Source organism: Lissotriton helveticus, chromosome 9 (genome assembly GCF_964261635.1).
Source record: "Lissotriton helveticus chromosome 9, aLisHel1.1, whole genome shotgun sequence".
NCBI lineage: Eukaryota > Metazoa > Chordata > Amphibia > Caudata > Salamandridae > Lissotriton > Lissotriton helveticus.
This window is the reverse complement of record NC_136070.1, coordinates 343,129,028-343,153,530: the sequence shown is the minus strand read 5'-3', so window position 1 is coordinate 343,153,530 and position 24,503 is coordinate 343,129,028. Positions and strand designations below refer to the sequence as shown.

The 24,503-nt window shown below is 43.6% G+C and overlaps 1 protein-coding gene across 2 annotated transcripts in view; it reads left to right on the top strand.

Moving 5' to 3' along the window:
* The window catches only part of CPSF2 (cleavage and polyadenylation specific factor 2), a 114,498-nt gene that overhangs the window by 58,023 nt on the left and 31,972 nt on the right, over positions 1 to 24,503 (top strand). For both annotated transcript variants that reach the window (XM_078660072.1, XM_078660073.1), the window contains one exon: positions 13,505 to 13,605. In XM_078660072.1, the coding sequence (XP_078516198.1) occupies positions 13,505 to 13,605 (101 nt within the window). The remainder of the gene's footprint in view (positions 1 to 13,504; positions 13,606 to 24,503) is intronic.

The following is a 24,503-nucleotide window of genomic DNA, read 5'->3' as shown; positions in this document are numbered from 1 at the left end:
AATCAAGCATTGGCATTTGGCAAAGCAAATATGTCTCGCTTTTGGGACCTATAGGCTGTCAGGGGTATTTAGCGATGCTGTATAGCAAGGCCAAAAGAAAACTGCAACAAAAATAAAACTGACGCGGCTGCTTTATTTTGTTGGTGCCATTGCGCATTCGCTCCTCGACAAAATGACAAGGGCAGCATTTTTTATTTTTTAACTGATTAAAAATATAACTGAGGCTGAAAAGCAAGGTTAGCACTATTCTTTCTCAGAACTGTGACCTTAACGGACAAGTCGTATGATATTAGGTGACATACTTAAAGGCTTTACTTCCCTCTAACATATAGACCGGCGAGAAACCATTTGTATGTATTACATTAGTACTATATAGTGCTCCAAGTTTATTTACCTGACTTACAGTTCTTCTTAAAACCTACCTCAGTAAAACAAGTATGTGAAAGTGTAGAATATTACCCATATCCTGAAAATAAGATGATATTTTCTTTTAAAGAAATGGCGAGACATTCCACTATTTATTTTATGCCTTGCAATTACCAAGTTGTAACAGTCAATTGTGAGCACAGTAACGCTGTCATAAAAAAACTAAAGACGTACTGCAAAAATATTCCGGCATAACTCATTAATAAGCTAATCTAATTTAAATGGTTTTAATATTTTATGCATTACACATGGGCTATTTTACTGTTAATTATTAGGATTAAGCATGTTTCCTTGTCCCCATTTCGTTAATTACTTAGAATCCATCCAATAAACTCAAACCTTTCACAAAAAGTCCGAACAACGTACCATTTGACAATTTACAGTCGCAACAAAAGCACATTCGGCAGCTGTTGCTTTTAGTGTAAAATAAAATCAAACAAACAGTATATGTAGAAAGGGTGGAAGGGAGAGAGATTCTGTGTTACAGAAGCACATCAAGGGGCATTTAATTACATAAAGGCACGAATCCTACTATGCAATTTGAGTTCGTAATTGTTTTGAAACAGCACATCTATACAGGAAAGCTTGTTATAATGCAATTTGAGTGGGCACATTCAACTCTACTAGAGAATAAAAGAGCTTTTTTGCTTGAAATTGAGATTTAGAAAAAACAAATGAAAGTATGGTCATGGGGACAAGTAAGACCATGAACAGTGAAAGGAGGGAGGGCACCAGCAAAACTCGTACGACTGGATAAGAGTGGGAGGAGGGATTGAGTAAGTAAGCAATGGGAAGATTGTGAGAGGGGATGGGGCAAGCACAGACATGGGGCATGACAGAGTGCGGAGGGTGCGAGTGGGAGGGACTTCAAACACAAGTACTCCTATGAAGTCCCGCAAGTAAAAAAGAGAATAACCTCCAGAAGCGTCAGGCCAGTGTAAGGACTGGCTACAGACAGGAAGCAGTTCTTGGTCAATGCCACACAGAACAGACAAACTCAATAAGAGAAAATGAAACCAGGAAATGCTGAGAAGTAAGGAAATGAGAATGACCTTGAAGCCAACCAATGGTATGTAGCAGGCTGGGTCTTAGCCTTATTACATTTTTTAATTTAAAGAGCACTAGACTTGAAAGAGCACAGTGTAAGCCCTGTCTCCGGAGGCACCTAAAAACTTAGGTTAGAACTTAAATTAGAACTTCTTTCTGCATGACCCAAGAAATGTTTCTGTATAATGCAAGTTCAATGCTTTATCGCTGCACTAGCTGAACGATTGATTCTGCGGGAAAGTCAGACAGTGTGTCACTGAAAATGCTCTAGTTTGGTATAAACCCTTTGCTCTTGCTAATTGCTGAATAACTTAGTAGAAGATCCAATTTTGCCTATCCTAGCAAACCATCAAGCCTTTTTTTTTTTTAAATGGTGTGCTTAGGGAACTACTTCGAAATTAACGGAAGCACTATTTTTCAGTATCTTTTCTTTCTTTACTGGATCATGAATCTAGCAGGTGCTATCGCTTGCATAGCAAATGTGGACCGTATAATTCTAAGTTTGGGGACAGGCATGTTTGTAAAAGGTAGCCACAATGATGTAATCCACCATTAATGATTACAGTTTTCAAGCCCAACTCTAAACACGTGGCTGTTTAAATAGTATGTCATTATTGTAGGAAAGTACCCCTTTTTGACATGGTCACCCCCATTTTTTGCCTGGTATTCGATGCAATTTTGACTATTAGTGCACTAGGTTCCTGCTAACCAGGTCCCCAGTCCCAGATCTCTTTCCCTAACTTGTACAATTGTTTCCCCAATTGGCAATACCTTTAGCACCCACTGTTAGTCCCCAGTAAATAGTACCCGTGCCATCTAGAGCAAGGGGGCTAAAGATTGTCCCTAAGGGCTGCAGCATGCATTGTACCACCCTAAGGGACCCCTCACCAAACTCATGCAGCCATTGCAGGCTGCTTGTCTTGGTGCAGAAAAAAGTGAAAACACGAAATGGCACACAGCCTTTGTGCCATGCCAGTTGACACTGCATGCAGTGTAGGAAAGTCATCCCTACAGCAGGCCTCACAGCCCTAAGGCAGGGTCTGCTATACTACATGTGCGGACATATCTGCATGTACAGATATGCTCCTGTGCTGTTCACTTCAATTACTGCCAGTACAAGTGATCAGGGAAGCCATTTTCTGAACATGGGCTGGGCACTGCTACATGATTGCTTCACTGAATCCAAAGATGTTTGGTATCAAACATCTCATATTCATAAACCCACACTGGTTACAGTGATGGATTTATTAATACATGCATCCAGAGGGTACCTTAGAGGTGCCCCATGAAAACCTACCAACTACTAGTGTGCTGGCTGACTGGTTCTGACCTGCCTGCCACCACAGAAGAGTTTCCAACTCCCAGTGGTGACAGCCCACACTCCCAGGAGATCAGGGACAAAGCCTGTCTGGCAGAGGGTATTAATTCCCTCTTCCAACAGGATGACAAGTAAATTATCATTCCAAAACAGGGTGCTTCAAAGAGCCTACCACCTTTGGAATGCAAAGCTGGCTTCCTTCAGAGTTGAGAGGATGCCAACCCCCCAGGCCAGGGCCCATTTGGCGCTTGGACTGGCGGGAAAATTAGTATTCATAGAGACGGCATGTTCACTCTCAGGCTAGTTCCACTCCTAAGGTGGGCTAACGTGATGTGGACACGAAAATTAAGTCAGCCATCTTGGATATGGCAGACTTAAGAACTCAGGGAAAGGGTTATGCCCACTTTCCTCTGGAAGTGTTCATATAGGGAACGTAGTAACCCCATGGGTAAGTAGCCCGTCAGTTACTACTCCACACTCCCCTAACACCACTAAATCTAGTATTTAGGGGTGCCCCTAGCACCAGCAAATCAGATCATGCTGACCTGAAAGAAGGCTCACAATGAAGAGTCGCAAAAGTCAGAACAGAAGACCAGCAACTGACTTGGCGCCAACCATGCCGGCCTGCCGCCTATCCTTGACAGTTGTGCCAAAGATGATGACTCCTGCGGCTGCCTGTGCCTCCAAAAGCCTGCGAGGCCTACCAGCCTGAGCAAAGACCCAGGAACTCCCGTGGAGGAGCGGAGTTGCTCCCCTGCACAACCTGCAGGCACACCAGAAGAGCTGCAAGGACTCTGAACTGCCAAAAACCCAACACCTGAAAGTACCACTGCACCCTAGCCTGTGTTGAAGTGGGCAAACAGTGTCAGTGTGGTCCCAGACCCTCAAGATCCGAAGCCCACTTTGGCTTTGCCAACTGTGGACTTCCTGACGCCTCCTGCAGCTTCTTGGTGCAGGCCCCCTCTCCCACGAGTGTCTCCAGTGACAAAAACCAGACACCTCAGGTCACCTCTGCACGGGCTGCCCTGGACCCAGGAGAACAGGACCAAAGGTGTCCCCTCGTCCCTGAGCATTGTGAAACCTGAATCCCCCGTGTTGGTTCACTCGGACTGGCCTCCCAGTCCTAGCTTGTAGCCTTTTTTTGACCGATCCCCATTGATTTGTACGGCACACCCGATGATGTATTTTACCTCTGCACCCAGTCGCCCCAGTGCTTCCTGAGGTGACCTGTCGATGCTGCCTTGGACCCTGCCCCATATGCACCAGTCCAGAAGATTGGTCTTGTAAGTCGCTTTTAAGTACCTGAACGCAGTATATGCTTTTCCTCCATAGGGTAACATTACAGCTTCAGAATTGCACCGTTGACATTTGAAAAATGTGAATAGTTCTCTCTCAAAACTTACTTACCTGATCTTGATGCCAACATTTATATAAAGATAGGGTTATTTTTACTGGTGGGGATCTCATTATTGAGTCCTGTGTGTACATTTTTGACTGTGTGTCTATTGCCAATTTCTAACACTCCTGTCTGATAAACCTATGGCTGCTTGACCACACTACCCCCTAAGAGAGCACCTTGCGATTGCTAGAGCTAGCTCTGCCCACTCATAAGGGATACCTGGACTATTTACACAGCACACCTCTTTTTGGTATGCTATATAAAGAGTCGGCTTCCTACTCTTTCTACATCAGCAAGCTGCAAAGTACTGCTGCAAGCTTCCAATAGCACACACTCATTGATTGTCTCCTTGTGTATGCTAAAGTTGTTAGATGTTGTTGATTTAACTAATGATATCAAGGGGTGCTAGCCTGTGAGGTGTACTGATCTGACAGCTACATTGGCCAACTATCTCCAGAAGGTCTGTTTTTGTCAAAGAAATCATGCGTGCTCTGTTACAGTGAGCTGGCATATTTTTTCCTTGAGGACCTGACATGGCCAGGAGGTTTGGCCAGAAAGGGGTTTGGACCCGTTAAGTTTTCAGAAGAGGGTTGTAATTTGGGTCCCAGTGGTATTCTGGCGTGCATAATGTCATTTCATGGACAGATCTGGTCTAATGTTTGTGGTGTTGTGAAACGATTGGTTGTGGCATTGTAAGAGCAGCAGGATGTGCAGCGCTGATGGAACGGGCAGGATCCTGCTTGTGGTTTTCTTGTCTTAGGCAGTATTAGTCTGCAATTGGTGTTGTTAAGGGGTAGGTATCCCCTTTGCTTGTGCTTTATTTTTTATTTTTAAACATTCTTTTTATTGAACAAACATGGTCCTATGCTTACAGCAAGTTGCATGTAGTTTCATTAGCGTACACATTCTGCTAAACACGTCTTGATCATGCATTAGTAGGTAGAATCCCCCAGTCATGGAGCCCGTCCTCCCTAACTGTCTAATGCCCCCCCAAACCCCCTGTAGTCTACCCATCGTTGCAAGACTTTTTCCCATTTTTTGGGGCATCCCCGGTTATCATAAATTGTCTTTTCCGCTGTACAGCACCAGTCCATGTCTTGTTTCCACTGAGAGACTAGGCGGTTGGCTCACCCCCATGCCCTGGCAACATTCCGTTTGGCAACCATAGCAGCCACCTCTAGCCAAATCTGCTGGTATTTGGACCAAGTCAGTTCGCCAGACCCACACAGTAAATGCCATCTAGCGTCCAAAGACACTTCCTGTTCCAACACCTCTGACATGATGCGGACCACCTTTATCCAATATGTCTGTAGAACAGGGCCACAGGATATGAACATTTTTTCCCTTTTGATTACATCCACTCTGGCACTTCTAGGTCGGAATACGCCCTAATTTGAACATGCGGATACTGGTGCAATAAGATCTATGTAATATTCATAGTTGTACTAGACAAAATTGTGCCCGGATTGCTACCTCTCTGGGACTTTGCACTGCCTCCCTCCAGTTGTTGTCTTCTAATAGGCCCACATCAGATTCCCACACCTCCCGTACCTTGTCTAGTAGCTATGGTGAGTTATTTATGATTTTTTTGTATGTGCAGGGAAACGCCTTCTCCGGGATTGGATCTAACAGTAATCTGTCTTCTAGTGGACTGTATTCCCGGAGCTGATCCCCGTCTTTAAGATGGCGACTTAATGCGTGTTGCAGCTGCAGATATTTATAGTACTCCGTGGGTGCCAGCTGAAATTCTGCCTGCAACTCTGCAAACTACAACACTGCCTGTCTCCGCCTTACATCCCCCAAAGCTACAATGTCAATGAGCTTCCATTTCGAGAAGCCCTGCAATCAGCTCACTTCTCGGAGCATGTCGCTGCTCCATAAGGGAGTCTGGTCTGTCAGCCGTCCGGGCCAGCCCAGAAACTGGTTGGCCTTAATCCAAGCCTTTTGTTCTAGTTGGGTATGTGGGGCTAGTCCATCTCGTCCACCCAGTCTGCATAGGATGCCTAAAATAACCTTCTGCCCCCATTGTCCAGTGATCAACTCTATATGCTGGGTCGTTCCTATCGGCAAAGACCCAGTCATTTATGACCATGAGCTGCGAGGCCCAGTAGTACTTCTGGTGGTCCGGTATGGCCAAGCCACCCCCATACACCCCTCTCTGCAGTTTGGCTAGTGCTATCCGTGCCCCTCCCCCGTCCCACATCAACGTTCGTAGCTCACTGTCTGTCTCTAAAGAATTTCTCTGGTACTTGACCAGGGGTATTTTGCAAGATGTATAGTATCTGAGGTAGGGACATGATCTTGAAGAGCACCACACGACCCATCAGGGAGAGGGGTAATTTTCTCCATGCTTGTGCTTTTTTGCATGTGAACAAATTGTGTGTTATGTTGGGATTAGTTTGATGCTGTGGCACTAGGTCTATGAACCCTGCTCCTGAAGTGGGGTGGGATATAGGGGTTAATGTGCTCTTCTCTGTTGCATTGCAGTGAACGTCTTAGTGTGATTTGAAATTTAGGAATGTGGTGTTTGTTCTAGAGTTCTGTCAGTGGTTTGTGTGGCTGTTGTGTGTTTGAAATGTTGTAGATAATTGGGTTGAACCCATGTAGTCAGTGGGACCTGGGTAATTGATTGAAGTATATATAAAGGGGTCCCAGACCAAACAAACAATTATTTATTTATACTCACACATTTTTGTTGAATTGATCCAAAACAAATGAGGGTGCAAGGTGTTTTTATTTTCACTGCACCATGAGCCATTCAATGATTGAAAAATCAATAGTAGAGTACACAAAATTCAATGCGCCCACAGGAGGAAGGGAAAGAGTGCAAGGAAAGGAACACATTTCAAATAGTTACACATCACTAATCAAAATTCATTATGCATAAATCCACAAGTCAAATCATAAATATCATTGATCCACATATGAGAGGTCAAGAAAAAGCATATATCAAAAAATACATTTTTCGTGAAAGAGACTCCTAGGGTGCTGAATATATCAAGCTAGGGTTAGGAGTTCTTGGTTGTAGATGAATGTCTACGTTTCGACCCAGAAAATGTAGGACAGTAGATCCTTACTGCGCGGGTCTTCGTCAGGACGTGAAAGGAGGTGGAGGGTAGGGTGGGGCTGATTCCTAAGCACAAAATAGAGGTGAAATCTCATTACTTTAACCGGTCTCAAAGGAGTCCCGACACATTTGAGAAACGGAAGGACCCGTTTTATTCAAGGTTAAGGATTAGATTAGGTTGAATTAAGTTAAAGTTAAAAATTAAAAAAGGAGGGAAGTTATACTGAGGATAAAGCCACATACCAAATATTAGACATTGTAGTAATTACCTGGCGGAGCAGGCAGACAAAGGCCAGAAAAAACGTGGTCCGTAACCAGGCAATGCCTTGTTCTGCGCTGTGTACTGTCCGAATCTAAAGGACCGTAATAGAAATATTGGCACCGATCATTTTAGTGATTTGCCAAAGGTATTTGCTAAACCATATGCATTGGAAATGCTATTAAGCAGCCTACCTTATTGTCAGGACAGTACGATATGAATAAATCAACTGATTATTGTTCCTCCGTCGGAACGGGGTTTCTTTTCAAAAATCCTTAAAGTGAAAAAGATCACTCGTACCACATCTGCAAAACACCAAGGGGTAAAAGACGGATCAGTTCTAGGGTCAATTCCCCGGTGACTGATTCAAAAGGGAAAAAGGCGCGCCGCTTGCTCTGGACTTACCCGAAGGGATTGTAATTGTCAAAAGGAGCGTGCAAGCCGGCGTCTCACCGCGTCTCCTGGAACCAGGAAGTGCTGCCCGGGTAACCAGAGAGGTTTACAAACCTCGTGGAAGAAGGACTAACTACCGTTACTAGGGTTACAAGGGAGCAAACTGTCGTGGGTATTCTTCAAAACGGGGGAGGAAGAAAGACTAACGTTGTAGTTTAATAGTTATTACGGACCAGGTAAACCCACAGGCACTGGCTGTGTAGGAAACATATTAATGGATTTGGAAAAACAGACATCATTTTAAACCACAGTCGGCTACATCATGGGTTGCGCGGACCTGCTACAACAATGCGGTCAAAACGCGCCACGACTCCTCACAAAGTCAAAAAATTAGCATTTTGAAAAATCCAGAAATGTAAAGATTTAGGCAAAAGTTCCAATGTCCAACAACACAATAAATGGTGAAGGCGCGAACCTGCCAAACATGGTGGTCGGGCGCACAGTACTTTAGTTATTACCGTGGGGCGAAAGGTGTCTCAATTTATCATCAGATAACATACATGCCACAATAATTCTATAAAGGCGCGAACATGGTAGTCAGACGCTCATTATACATCAGAGACAGTCAGATGATGTTTAAAGAATGACATTTGAAAAAATGACCTTTGAAAAAACAGCACAGAGCCTTATTAAAATATGCATAAAAGGCAGTGAATGATTATGACCCCAGATTTGCATGAGCCTCCCACAGGTTGTAGGATGTATACACAGTTCAGAGGATAGCCATTTGAGCGAAACTGCTCTCAGACTCATTTAAACCCATACGTACTGAGTCAAAGAATCGAATCCATTTTATCTCCCTCACATTGAGAATAGGTTCTATGCTGCCACCCCTTGGGCCTAATCTGACCTGTTCCAAAACTGTCCACCTCAAACTTTCCGGGGGGTGGTTTTTTTCATTACAATGGTCAACCAAGGGGGCTCCTGCGACCTTGCACCTTACACTGCTACAGTGCTGCAGAAAACGTACTTTAGCTCGTTGTTGTGTCTGTCCCACATATATCAAGTCGCAGGGGCATGTTATGCAGTACACCACATTGGTGGAATTGCAGTTTGTATGTGACTTTAGTGGAACATGTTGCTGTTTATGAGTGAAGACTTTGGTTTGAATTGTTGCTGGGCAGGCCTTACATGAACCACATCGGTAATGTCCCACAATAGGAGGTAGATTCCACATGGTGGTTATGGATGGTTCATCAGGGGTCGTGAGGAATGAGCACACCACGTGATCTCGGATGTTCTTCGCTTTTTTGAAAGCGTGAAGAGGCGGGCAGTTGCTATTGAGGTCTTCGGATATCAAATTCCAATATTTATTGATGGTTTTCTTTACCATGTTACTTTTTGTGGAAAAAGTCGTTACACAGATAAGGCGTTCATCATTATTGCTCTGTTTTTCTCCAGATTGTAATAAAGTTTCTCTGGGGTTGAACCATGCTCTCTTTTTGGCTTTCTTAACCAATCGCCTCGGGTATCCACGTTCAAGTAGTCTATCCATGAGTATTGTCGATTGCTCCATGTAGTCATCCTTCCTACTGCAATTTCGGCGAATCCGCAAAAACTGGCCAAAAGGGAGGTTATCACGGAGCCCCCTTGGGTGATGACTAGAGTATAAAAGTAGGGAGTTTCTCTCCGCGGGTTTCCTGAAGAGAGTAGTTTGGAGGGTCTCATTTTCCACGAAGATTGTTAAGTCCAAGAAATCAATGGATTTCTTATCAAAATTAATGGTGAATTTTATATCCGGAGATCTAGCATTGAGCCAGTTGAAAAAGTTGGTGATTTCATCCTCAGTTCCTGACCAAATACAGATGATATCATCAATGTATCTCATCCACATGTGTATTTGGGATCTGAAAGGGTTGACATCAGTGAGTACAAACATGTCTTCATACATTGACATAAAGATTATGGCCAAGTCTGGGGCAAAGGCCGCCCCCTTCGCAACCCCCTTAGTTTGGAGGTAAAAACAATTCCGGAAGATGAAAAAATTTCTCATCATTGCAATCTTGAGTAATAAGATGATAAAGGATGTAGGTACCCGGATGGGTGCCTCCCGTTTGTCAAGTGCAATTGTCATTGCCACAAGGGCCTCCTCTTGGGGTATGCTGGTATAAAGTGACACAATGTCACAAGTTACCAAAAGATCTTGGGCAGAGTCATACGGATATCCATCAATCAAGTTGATGGTGTGTGTGGTATCCCTTAGATATGTTGTAGTAGCCTCCGCCAGGGGTTTTAGAAAAAAATCTATGTACCTGCACAAAGGTTCCAGCAGTGAGCCGCATCCAGACACTATGGGACGTCCTGGGGGCTGGTGGAGATCCTTGTGGACTTTGGGTAGAGTATAAATGGTAGGGAGGCGTGGGTGCTTCTGGTTCAGATACTGGAATTCATGTTCCGATAGAAAACATTGTTGTAAACCATCCTGTGTGATCCTCAAAATCTCAGCCATTAGGTCTTTTGATGGGTCCCCACTCAGTTGTTTGTAACTGATCCCGTCGTTTAACTGTCGCACGATCTCCCTCGTGTAATTATCCAAGTCCTGGACGACAATAGCACCGCCCTTGTCCGCGGGTTTAACAACTATTTCCGTGTTGTTTCTTATGGATTTAAGCGCGAGTTTTTCGGCTTTGCTGGTGTTATATTTAACACATTTCTTCTCATCCAAGATTTTCTTCACATCACGTAGCACAAGGCTTTTGTATGCCAGGATGCGCTGGGTCATGGCATAAGTTGATGGTACAAAGGTAGATGGTACCCTCAGATTGGTTGCTGACGAGGATTGTTGACAGGGTTTGTCCTTGAAAAAATATCTGAGTCTTATTTTCCTAAAGAACTTGTGGAGTTCCACCACAGTGTTGAAGGCATCAGGTGTGGAAGTTGGAACAAAAGATAAACCACGGCTTAGTACTTTGATTTCATCGTCCTTAAGGGTGTATTTCGAGATGTTAATCACCGGGGAGGTCTTCTCTACCATCTGTAGTTCTTCCTGCGGGTAGATCTTTCTCCGTGTTCCTCCTGGGGGAAGCTCACCTGCCTCTCCCTCTCCCGGAGTCCCACTCTTGCCCCACATTGGGTTGGCCCCTGCCAGTGCCCCTGTCCCAGTTGTTTCCTCTGCCCCGTGGGGGTCTCCATCCTCCCTGTCCTAAAAAAGGAGTAGGTTGGTAAGATGGACCGTAGGAGTCCTGGTATCCGTATGCACCACTTGGGCCCGCTCGTTCTGAATCCTCACCTGAGCTGTACGAGGAATCCCAAAAAGTCGTGAAGTTCCGTCTCCCCCTGAAGGACCCACGGCCACGGTTTGTGAATCTCCCTTGGTTGTCCTGTCTGTAATATTCGTCCTGCAGATGGGGATATGTTCTTTTTTTGTCATAAGATTTCACGTCGCGTGCTAGTTTTTCAAGTTTCCTTTTTATTGTAGTTGTTTCAAAATCCTGGAGGGTCGCCACCAGTTTAGTCAGGGCCTCTTTAGAGTTGGTAAGGGTGGAGTCCCCACTTATTTCGGCTTTCAAATCCGCTATCTGCTTGGTTAGAATTGCAATTTGTTCACTAGCTGTTTCAATGCCGAGGACCATCCAGTGTCGCGAACAATTGTTCGCGACAAAACTGAAACCTTCACGGAACTTGGGTACGTCAATGAAGATTGCAGGTTCAACTTTCACCTGTAAGCCTACAGGGATAATGTTGGATTGCAGACATTGTGCTAGAAAATGTCCATGAAGTTTAGTTCTGATAAGTTTTTTCTCTAAACGTTCGCGCCTTCACCATTTATTGTGTTGTTGGACATCGGAACTTTTGCCTAAATCTTTACATTTCTGGATTTTTCAAAATGCTAATTTTTTGACTTTGTGAGGAGTCGTGGCGCGTTTTGACCGCATTGTTGTAGCAGGTCCGCGCAACCCATGATGTAGCCGACTGTGGTTTAAAATGATGTCTGTTTTTCCAAATCCATTAATATGTTTCCTACACAGCCAGTGCCTGTGGGTTTACCTGGTCCGTAATAACTATTAAACTACAACGTTAGTCTTTCTTCCTCCCCCGTTTTGAAGAATACCCACGACAGTTTGCTCCCTTGTAACCCTAGTAACGGTAGTTAGTCCTTCTTCCACGAGGTTTGTAAACCTCTCTGGTTACCCGGGCAGCACTTCCTGGTTCCAGGAGACGCGGTGAGACGCCGGCTCGCACGCTCCTTTTGACAATTACAATCCCTTCGGGTAAGTCCAGAGCAAGCGGCGCGCCTTTTTCCCTTTTGAATCAGTCACCGGGGAATTGACCCTAGAACTGATCCGTCTTTTACCCCTTGGTGTTTTGCAGATGTGGTACGAGTGATCTTTTTCACTTTAAGGATTTTTGAAAAGAAACCCCGTTCCGACGGAGGAACAATAATCAGTTGATTTATTCATATCGTACTGTCCTGACAATAAGGTAGGCTGCTTAATAGCATTTCCAATGCATATGGTTTAGCAAATACCTTTGGCAAATCACTAAAATGATCGGTGCCAATATTTCTATTACGGTCCTTTAGATTCGGACAGTACACAGCGCAGAACAAGGCATTGCCTGGTTACGGACCACGTTTTTTCTGGCCTTTGTCTGCCTGCTCTGCCAGGTAATTACTACAATGTCTAATATTTGGTATGTGGCTTTATCCTCAGTATAACTTCCCTCCTTTTTTAATTTTTAACTTTAACTTAATTCAACCTAATCTAATCCTTAACCTTGAATAAAACGGGTCCTTCCGTTTCTCAAATGTGTCGGGACTCCTTTGAGACCGGTTAAAGTAATGAGATTTCACCTCTATTTTGTGCTTAGGAATCAGCCCCACCCTACCCTCCACCTCCCTTCACGTCCTGACGAAGACCCGCGCAGTAAGGATCTACTGTCCTACATTTTCTGGGTCGAAACGTAGACATTCATCTACAACCAAGAACTCCTAACCCTAGCTTGATATATTCAGCACCCTAGGAGTCTCTTTCACGAAAAATGTATTTTTTGATATATGCTTTTTCTTGACCTCTCATATGTGGATCAATGATATTTATGATTTGACTTGTGGATTTATGCATAATAAATTTTGATTAGTGATGTGTAACTATTTGAAATGTGTTCCTTTCCTTGCACTCTTTCCCTTCCTCCTGTGGGCGCATTGAATTTTGTGTACTCTACTATTGATTTTTCAATCATTGAATGGCTCATGGTGCAGTGAAAATAAAAACACCTTGCACCCTCATTTGTTTTGGATCAATTCAACAAAAATGTGTGAGTATAAATAAATAATTGTTTGTTTGGTCTGGGACCCCTTCGTGTGTTTGAAATGGGCAGATGATTGGTCGCTACAGAACGTGGGGCTTTTTTAGTATGCTACCAAATGGATAGGATTTAGTCTTTGTAAAAGAATAAAAAACAGAAGATGAACTTAAATAAACACTACCAGCCAGTCATTACTGCTGAGGATTTTATTCAGAAAAATAAATAGAAAGACCGCTGTGGCATTATGTTTTTAATTTGACCCACCTCCGATTATGTATTCTCTTCTAGCTACGAACACGAGTGAAACTTGAAGGGAAGGACCTGGAGGAGTATCAGGAAAAAGAGAAGCTCAAGAAAGAAGCAGCAAAAAAATTAGAACAGTCTAAAGAGTAAGTGCACAGGCTAGACTTTAATGTTACATTTATGGTTAGGCTAATAGAATCCTAATTACCACTGTCATATTCCAGCCTTCTTAAGGTCTCGCCTACCAGAGAGCACAAGTATTATGGTTGTGAATGACCTACTGTAAACTTGCGATAGGTTATGAGCACCTTTTGCTTACCATTGATTGGCTTTATAGTCACTCATTTTCTTGCTTTTTATTCAATGGCTGGTCTTGCTCTTCTTGTGTTTTGTCCCTTCTGTATAGCATGGCCTCTTTGCAAACCTTTTGGTTGTGTGACTTGGTTAATCTTCCATTGATCACATGTTGGGAATTACTTTTTCTCCTCTTCTTTCTGTCCTACATGACATGCATGTGTTTTCTAGCTCTCTCTCTCTCTCAAGTGCTGCTTCTCGTTCTCAAATTACCCCAATCACTGATTGCGCTGTTTTTTTTTTAAATTTCCCTCCCAACTTATCTGTAAAAACAAAGTAACAGGGATATTTTTACCTGGGTTTGGCTGAACACTTATAGCGTTCCCTTTATGTTATCTCTTGCATTCCACATATTGCTTGAAAGCAGAAGCTTTGGTACGCAGACAGCTGGTGTGGGAGGAAAACCTGCTGAAACAACTCAGCAAGCATTATTGGGAGAATGTTCACTTAGCAAAACGCTTCACTTGAAAGCCTATAAATCTCCTCCCAGTGCTACTGCAGAGGACCAAGTGGCTGAATCCTGTGAAAGGAAAATTAGGTCTTTGCAAGTGTGTCATTGTATATTCTGACACTTCCTTATTTTTAAATTCTGCTCCGAGTTTCCTGAATGAAATGTATTTGAAAATAAAACCACGACATGTATAAAGATTGAAAATATCAAATTCATTGTACAGTATCCAGATTCCCTAAGATTCATTTGTTTTTCCTCCACTATTTTAAAATGGTTTAAAATATTTTTCTAAACCATTTACAGACAAACATTGGCAAAGTCAATATCTCAGCACTCGCATCGATGCAAAATCTATTTTCTTTGCTAATGCTTGTTTCAGTTGAGTAGCTAATCCATACATTTCTTGTTTTTCAAGCCCTTTTGCCTTGGCTATCCCACCTGGTACTGCTTTTTTCTACAGTATTCTCAGTAGTTGCAGGATTTGTATAAATCTGTTCCAGTGTTGAACTCTGTAGAGCACACAAGAAGGTTTCTGAAATCCGAATCCCCTCCTGTACCTGCTCCAGATTAGACTAATGTTCAATTTGATTGCTTGACTAAGCATGGCAGCGTGAGTTGAGCAACCTGCGATTTCCTTCTTGCTCTCTGGTGTGCACAGGGGAATAAATGCCCAAGAAGAAATACGGCAGTCGGTTGTCCGCACGTGGCAACTGTCAGTAGCAGGGGGAAACTTATCAAACCATGGAACAATATTTGCCAAGATAAAGTAATACATCTTTTTAGTGTACCTCAATAGACATGGTCCCTGGAATTGGGGACAACATAAATTTATATGTTCCGGTTTATTAAATTTTGTTGCAAGGAAAGGGAAATTATGTGCCACATTCAGGGTGTTATCTACTTATTTTTACATTCTAACACGCGTAGTTCCAAAAAAGATATCCGTTCTACAAACGGTACTAAAAACTATATATGAACAGCAGACCCTAGTCAAAATGTTATTTCCAGACAGTGATTTGGTCTTAAATAGTAACACGGGACACTATTTTATTAACATTGTACTTTCTACATTTCAGATAAAATGGTTTGAGTAAAGCATATTCAATGTTGTGCTCAGTAGAAATCAAGCGTACACGTTCTCACTTCTTATAATAAAAGAAGACTATGCCTCTTTTATTCTGAGCATTACTACTATGATTTTAACGTGACTTCGGGGGCTCACTTTGGGTTCATACTGTGTTCACACAGAATGACCTCTGGAATTACTTATTTCTAACCCAGAACATTCTAGCAGAATAGCACTGCACAATACAGGCGAGGCTTGCGTGTCTGTTGTGTGCAGAGTCTCATCCACAACCTGGGCGATTGGTGCCCCTTGATCTTGAAGGGTGATTGAAAGCTGTGTAATAGGCAGCTGGTTTACTTTTATTTGTTTGGGCTGGATGGCTAATGGATAACTTAATTGTCAGGATCACTTGGGAAAACTTTGTGCTGCTTTTGTTGCTGGGGACCGCTATTGCAGCTATCCTACAAAACCGGCCCGCTAACAAAAATGACCCCTCGGTGCCTAAAACCGGCCCCCATCCTGGCGACCCACTGGGGAAACGCCTGGTGCCTGCTACAGCCAGTCCGGCCCAGTCTGCAATTGGGTTGCCGCAGCCGTCTTCTGTAACTTTTTCATAGTGTTCAGCTTAGTTTGAGGTCTCTAGGATGGCTGGGTGTAGTATACAGATACATAAAAAAGGGTTATTGGAGTTTGGTTTCGCACTATTTCTGTTTCTATACACAAGATATTTTCTGCTGTCAGTGTACTTTTGGTTGCATCAGAATCTTGAGGGCTTTGATTTAACACTGCATATGTGTGTGGTTATCACCAGTGTTTTTAGGGTGCAGATAAGTGGGTCTAACAGTTATTTCATTTAATATATGCTGAGGAGTTAGTTGGGGTTGTCATGATGCAAAAATCATTAATGATCATTCATGGGGAACTCCTTGAAGAAGCAGTTCTATTATCATGAGCCTTGCTTTGCTATGTGCTATGGAGGGGTGGCCACATGCTATAGATAAGTGTGATTTTTCTGTGTTTATATGCATTGCGTGATGGAGGGTGTGAACCTTGTTTTCCTCATAAACTGCATTTGTCAAGTGTGGTGGTGTCTATAGAGAAAATAATGAGTAATGCTCATTAATGAGCACGAGTTGTAGTGTCAGCTCTGCGCTTTGGCTGTAGGTGGTTGGCCTAGAGGTGTTTTGAACCTGCACCAGTTGGAAATTAATTGGCGAAGGGAGTGTTTGGTTGGAAGCGTAGAGGTAGTGGTCGTTTAGCTGAGATGCGAGATGCCTGGCTTTATGTCCTTCTTAAGGAGATTTAGCGTTGTTCATGCAAAAGATGCCCTGGCAGAGAAGGTTGACAGCGAGTGTGACCAATTTGACAAAGGAGAAAACTAAGATAGTTTTTAGGGAAAGGCAAATCTTGGTTTAATCTTCCATCTCTGGGTTAACTATTTTGTACTTTTGTTTAATGGAGTGCCAAATAAAGCCCTTCAAGTTGTAGGTCATGTTTGGTTCCATTATTCCTAGCTAAACTGTGACTATAAGATGACATATATTAATTAACCACCTTAGCAGCAAGGAGTTGTCTACGAGCTAAATATTTTTAACAAAGCAGTCAACTAAACCCAAGGTCCACATAGAAGTAACCTAAAATCCAGAGCTAGGTTCACCATACACATCCGAAAAAACTCTTGCATCCATTGCACTTTCAATGTCTGTTATGTTTTCCTTTGTGTACCGTTGCTCTGAGGTGCCCTGGGGGGACATATAGTGCTATATAAAACTCCAAAATAAACATAAAACTTAAAAATATATTGAGTGTGTGCGATTGACTCCCTTTTCCCCAACATTGTCTAAGAAGAGCAGCGGGTGAGAAACTTCACCTGTGGCAGAGGTGTGAGTTGCTAGTTTCATTCTAGGCCTGCTCCCTACTGAGGACTGGACAAAGCGTTAATTCCTTTTCTCCCACAACGTGAAACTCGCAGAAGAGTCCGCCTAGAGTTGTAATTTAGTGCTCTGGTTGAGGTGGTCCGCTCCCGAACACAGCTTTTGGGCGTGTTCCATACCATTCGAGTATGTGCTTCCCTTCGCCACTCCTGGGTCCTGCAAATGCTTGTGCTAGTGTTCCTGACACCATCCCTCAGGGCGTGTGGAGTCATCCCAGGGGTTAGAATTGTGTATTGGTCTGACCAGCAAGACATACATTAGGGGCAAATCTGGTAAAGGAGACATGAATGTGCCCAAGCACCTCATGGGGTGAATGGTTTACTGCCTGGATAAGGCAAGAGGCCTAAAAAGGCACTTAAAGTAGTGTTCATAGTTTGTCACACAACTGAGCTCGGGATGGTAGAGAAACTCCACTTAAGAAATTAGACTGAGCGTAATATAATGAAGATGATGGTACTGAAGGGCAAAAGTGCATATGTTGATGTAGGCTTAGCTGTATCTGGACAGTGTTTGCGGCACATATGGAACTGTAATGTGATCACTCTGGACAGAGAAATTTGGAAACTATATACATTGCAGTGTATGTTTGTGTTTTGTAAATTAGTTGTGAAATCACTATTAGATATGAGCACCACACCAGATGATTCTCTGAGAAGAAATAACCTTGGGGAAGCCAAGGAGTTAAGTTTAATAAATGTAAACTGTATAGAAGTTATGCCTCCTCTGAAAAGCGAGTAAATAAAAGTGAAAAAATAGAATGTAAAAGAAAGGAGGACGAAAAAAGATGTAGTTTTACATAGAAGTTGGGTGAGAGACACAGGCTCAATATTAAAGAACTAAGCATGTCTTTGGTGGCAGTACTAAAAAAGTAAAATTTTAAAGCTGACCTCTGCCCTTTAGAATTGCAAAGCAAATGTTTAATTTGTTGTCAGATAAGTTTAAATTTCAGTTTCTGGTATTCCTTTTTTCCTAAATATTGTCAGTATAAACGCTGTAAAATGTGGCATAGAAACTAGCTATGGATTCAAGACCATGGCAACATATAGCTGCAGCCTGAAGACATTTCATTAGCATTCAACTACTATTCACTTTAGAAATCTCTGAAACTCGTACCAATGTTTCTCCAAGACTGGCCCAAGCCTACTTCTGGAAGAAAATGGAGTTCTGCGTTCAACAGTGAGAATGAGTGTCCCCTTTTTGGGGGGGGGGGGGGGGGGCAGAATGCAGTAAACAATACTTTTTTTTTTTTTAAACAAATGTACAATGCCTATTAAAATCATTTTAAAAGCAAGTCCTGTCCATATGTATGCAATGTCAACACGGCTAGTTGCTCCTTTACTTGCAGTGTGGCTCTATTGTAAACAACCGTATGGCAAAATCTCAGTTTCATATCCAGAAACCACATTCCAAGGGGGCAAAACAAAAAAAAATGAGATTGGTAACATAGGAGAAAGAATGAAGTATGTTCTTCAATGTAATGTCGGTCGCAGGGAGGGCTCAGAGGAGGGACTTAAAGTTTTGTAGGGGATAAAAAGAACAAGTTAATAAATGACAACTATGCAATGCATCTTAAATGGGCACTATTTATATTTTCTAAACATGGCTAGAAATTAAAAAACATTCAGAGTCGAACTTGTTGCAGATCAACTTGTAATTTTTAAATGACTGTGCTTTCAAACCTGTATGTGGTGTTTGTCTGAGGTTTACAAAGCTCACCATCTGAAAGTGTAAGAAAGTTTTAGCCATTGAGGGCTTCTGTGTACTTCATATGGAGCTCTTGAGCTCGCAATTTCTAGGGAGTAGGAAGGGTAGCAAGCAAGATGGGCATAATCACTCTTGATGGGCCAGTAGCAGGTATCGATGATCGTGCATGGCACACTGCCCAAACAACAACAAGGTACACCCCTGAGGCGGAAGCCGGGAGTTGCAGTTGTTCGTTTTTTTTAAAAATTGAATGTCACTTGATTATTGTGTTTTTAAACCTGCACCTCTTTAAGCACTCTTGGGGCAGAAGCCCGAATCTCACTTACTCGCTCAGCCGATTTAAACTCTGGTCGATTTAAAGTTAAGAATCCAGAGCTGCCGCCATCGCAGGCGTGCACCCTGGCCACGCCCCTTCGAGGCCACGCCCCCTCCCGCCCAGTTAAAAAGGTCGCTGAGAACTAGCATCTGACTGGAAAGATTCACTCCTGAGGCGGAAGCCGGGAGTTGCAGTTGTTCGTTTTTTAAAAAATTGAATGTCACTTGATTATTGTGTTTTTAAACCTGCACCTCTTTAAGCACTCTTGGGGCAGAAGCCCGAATCTCACTTACTCGCTCAGCCGATTTAAACGCTGGTCGATTTAAAGTTAAGAATCCAGAGCTGCCGCCATCGCAGGCGTGCACCCTGGCCACGCCCCTTCGAGGCCACGCCCCCTCCCGCCCAGTTAAAAAGGTCGCTGAGAACTAGCATCTGACTGGAAAGATTCACTCCTGAGGCGGAAGCCGGGAGTTGCAGTTGTTCGTTTTTTAAAAAATTGAATGTCACTTGATTATTGTGTTTTTAAACCTGCACCTCTTTAAGCACTCTTGGGGCAGAAGCCCGAATCTCACTTACTCGCTCAGCCGATTTAAACGCTGGTCGATTTAAAGTTAAGAATCCAGAGCTGCCGCCATCGCAGGCGTGCACCCTGGCCACGCCCCTTCGAGGCCACGCCCCCTCCCCTCTTCGATATAATGTGCATCTACCGGAAGCGCAGCGGGAGCGCCTATGGCAAGCCTGTCTGCGCCCGTCCGCGTCCGGCCGGGGACAGGGGCCACCCCCCCTGATGCTTCTCACAGGACGCAATACAACTCTGCTACCCTTTTCACATTGAGACCCCCCTTGATGGATATTTTTCTCCATCAACATCACCCCCTTAACCTTCCCACCTCCTGTCAACATTGCAATGCCAACCTCAAAATGACTCAACCCAAGCAGTTACAGCAAAACTTCACTCTATTGCTTTTAAACTGCAGGTCTATGCCGAAACATAAAATAGAAATAGCACTACTTCTAGAAGAACGATCCCCTGATGTCCTCTTTCTAACCAAAACCTGGCTAACCCCAGACTGTGACCCGGATATTATCCAAACCTTGCCATCGGACTATTACATCGAACGCCGGGACCGCGCAAGCGGAAAAGGAGGAGGCCTCGCCATAATTTATAAATCTATCTATCAATGCCATTGCACCCGTGACCCCATCCCCGACTGTGAAAGCCTGTCCTTCTGCCTCAAGTTCACTCCCAACGATTGCCTAACAGATGCGCTAATCTATCGCCCTCCAGGCCCGCTGAACAATTTTCCCTCCTCCTTACCTTCGATTGCTGCAGAAATTGCAATGTCCTCCTCAAACTTTACGCTGTTGGGCGACCTCAATATTCATTTTGATGTTAGCACCGACTGCATTGCCAACGAGTTCACCTCTAGTTTGGCTGCAATCCAATTACGACAATTAATAAAGGCGCCTACCCATGACAAAGGTCACCTACTTGACCCAGTTTTTACAAACTGTCCCACACTAACAGTCGGATCCACCACTCCCCTACCCTGGACGGATCACCATCTAATCCTTCTTAACTGGTCCTTAGAAAACGTCACCCCGCCCCCCCCCCCCCCTCCTACAACTCGGAAGATGAGAAACTGGTCGAAACTTCCGCTAGAGGCATGGTCTGGCCTTCTCTCCACTTCCAAACCCATCCTCTCCAAAAATCCGGAACAAAATAGCATATCCTTTAACAAATGGTTAGTAGACTCCATTGACCCCATCCTCCCCGCAAGAAAAACCACACTAAAAAGAGCCCGAGAAACCGCTCCCTGGTACTCGGAAAAACTCAGGGAGTTAAAACGACAGTGTAGGAAAATGGAGAGGAAGTGGCGCCTGGGATACGCCTTAATCGATAGAGAAAATATCAGAGCCTACAAAATGGAAATAAAAGCTGCTCAATCTATCTATTACAATAAGAAAATCATGGAAGCCAGGTCAAAACCCAAAGAAATCTATCAGATAGTTAAAACCCTCTCCAAAATTCCCCCACCTACAACCACAACCCCTGATCCCATCTCCCGTTGCAACGAATTAGCCGAATTTTTCTTCCAAAAAATAAACAAAATATATTCTTCATTCACGAACCCTATCCCTGAAACTGTTTTATCACAACTCGCAAGCGCGAATGAACACCTGGCGCAAATTCACCTAAACGATTTCCCATTATTAGACTTGGAATCACTCAAACTTCTTGCACTCCAGGTAAAATCTGGCTCCCCCCTTGATCCCGCACCTCCTAAGATGATGAATATGGTCAACCCAATCGTTTTTCCCATTCTCCTGGATCTACTCAACAGTTCAATCTCATCAGGGGTGGTCCCCCCCCCCCCGCCTGGAAACAAGCAATGGTAAAAGCACTATTAAAAAAGCCGAATCTCAATCCAGCAGATCCCAATAATTACCGCCCAATCTCCCTGTTACCATGGGTAAGCAAAATTTTGGAGAAGTATGTCAACCTCCATCTCACTAACTACCTAGAGGAGAACCTCCTACTGGATGCTTCCCAAACAGGATTCCGCCTCAGACACGGCACTGAGACGGAATTGTTAGCCGTCACAGAGGAAGCTAGGAAGATCTTGGATCGAGGAGGGACAGTGGCAGTGGTCCTCCTCGATCTAAGCGCAGCGTTCGATACGGTATGCCACAAAACTCTACTAGCTCGACTCTTCGATCTCGGCATATCAGGAATCGCCCTAGAATGGCTGAGTTCGTTCCTTAGCAAGAGAACCTTCCAGGTCTTCGACGGCGACTCTTATTCCAAAAAACAACCTCTGGATTGTGGTGTGCCCCAGGGCTCCTCACTAAGCCCCACGTTATTTAACGTGTACATGAGGCCACTGGCGGATGTCGTCCAAAAATACGGAATCAAAATCATATCGTACGCGGACGACACCCAGCTGGTGGTCTCTCTAACTCAGAAAGGCAGCATGCTGTCCCTTCAACCCAATCTGGCAGCATGCATTGAGGAAGTCAAAAGATGGATGACAATGTCATCCTTAAAACTAAACGGTGATAAGACCGAGATTATGATCCTCGTCCCCTCTCCTCCCACCACTTACCACCAGCTGTGGCCCTCAAGCTTGGGACCAATGCCGACTCCTAAGGAAAACATAAAGAGCCTAGGAGTGTGGCTAGATAATAAACTTACACTAAACACCCAAGCAACTAAAATAGCTGCAACCTGTTTTGGGATTATTCGAATGCTGAAAAAAATTCTGCCACTACTACCCCTCGAAGCCAGGCAAGTGGTCATTCAGTGTCTGGTACAATCTAGGCTAGATTTCAACAATGCTTTATACTTAGGAGCCCAAGAGTATGTGTTGGAAAAATTACAGAGAACACAGAACTGTGCCGCCCGCACTCTCCTACAGAGCCCCCGCAGAGAGTCAGTCAAGGCAGGGATCAGATCCCTTCACTGGCTCCCAGTCAGAGAGAGAATAAAATTCAAGGCGCTCTGCATATCACATCAAGCATTCCACAGAGAAAGCCCGGAAATCAACCACTCACTTCTCTCTCCCTATTGCCCTGGAAAAACCCTGCGCTCCACGAATGCACTTCTCGCCATAGTCCCAAGAATCAAAAGAGCTAGAGCAGGAGGCAGGTCCTTTTCGCTGAACGCTGCCAAACTCTGGAATTCGCTCCCCTTCTCACTTAGAGCCATTCCCACCCTTCTACATTTCCGTAAAGAACTTAAAACTCTCCTATTCAGAAACTAACCCTTCCGTGCTTCCCCCCTTCCTCAGAATCTGTTTTTCTTTTCCACCACCAGCGCTTGGACGCCTTCGGGCAACAGCCGCGCTCTACAAAACCCCTTCACTTCACTTCACTTCACTACATGCACACAAAACCCTCGTTCAACTACTCCTGCAAACACATATCAACAAACTGTATATACAGACGCTCATGCAGGCAGTCGCACCACACAAATCTATGTTCACGTGCAGAGGCAGTAGAAAACACCACAGACCTCCATGCACATAGAGCTGACATAAAATCATTAAAGCAAACAGTTTAATGCTAAAGCATCTGTATACATGCAAAAACATGCTTACAAGTACCCAAGCACTCTTTGAAAACCATACATACAGGCAACGTACAGTGGATTACATATCAACAAAAATAAGACACAAGCTGGCATGTATTTTACCTCTAACCAGATGCATGCAGGATGCACACGCATTGTTAAAAAAATAATGCCTGACTTTGTGAATGGTCAGTAGGTGTTTAATTGGTTATATGGATGGCTGGATGAATACATGAGATAATAGCAGCTCAGAAAGTTAGTGTGACGTGGGGGCCACACATAGATGGATGTGTTTGTGTTATTTTCAGTATGTGAGTGGCTCTAAAGATATTGGTTAATTATTCTTTTGTGTGAGTAGAAAGATAGCCCTTTCCTTCAGGCATCCTTCCATGCACTCATTCAACCATTGGGCCATTCATTCATGAACTCACCCATTTGTACTATAATTGGTTCATTCTTTTATTAACTTACTCACCTATCCCCACAAGCAAACTTGCCTATACATAAAGAATCAGAATGTATGACGTTACGCATACATTCACAACGCTGTATTTTACATTGCGTTTGTTACAACAACTTGCGCTGGACTTAGGAATAGTATGATTTACTATTCCAACTCTAGCCTACGTAACAGTAGGGAAGGTGTTGGAATAGTAAATCATACTATTCCTTAGTTTAGAGCGCCATCCAGCGCAAGTCGTTGTAACGACTTGCATTGTAACGCCCGCGTTGTAAACATACCGCAGTGTAACATCCGCGTTGTACAGGTCGTTCTCCAAAGAATCACTTTAATTGAGAAATAGATTGCAGAATTCAGTAGTGGGGCAATATAGACCAGATTTCTAAAGCCGAACCCCCATTTTTTTTTTTTTTTTAAACAAAGGCACATTCACAGTGCTTGTTCAGCCATTGGGTGAGAAAATGTGTAAGAGTATTTCCTTCAGCGAAAATAACATTTACATCTCAATCTGTTATCTTTGCTGTGGTTTTAAAAAAAATGTATTGGCTTAAGTCCAAGGGGAATAGATGGTTTCAGCTTCAGTTTTTCCTGCAGCCGTATCTGCCCTCTATCAATATAGTGTTACTCTAATGCAGGTGCATAGAATATACAGCCCTAATTGAATGCTTTTGCTAATGGCTAGGGCTC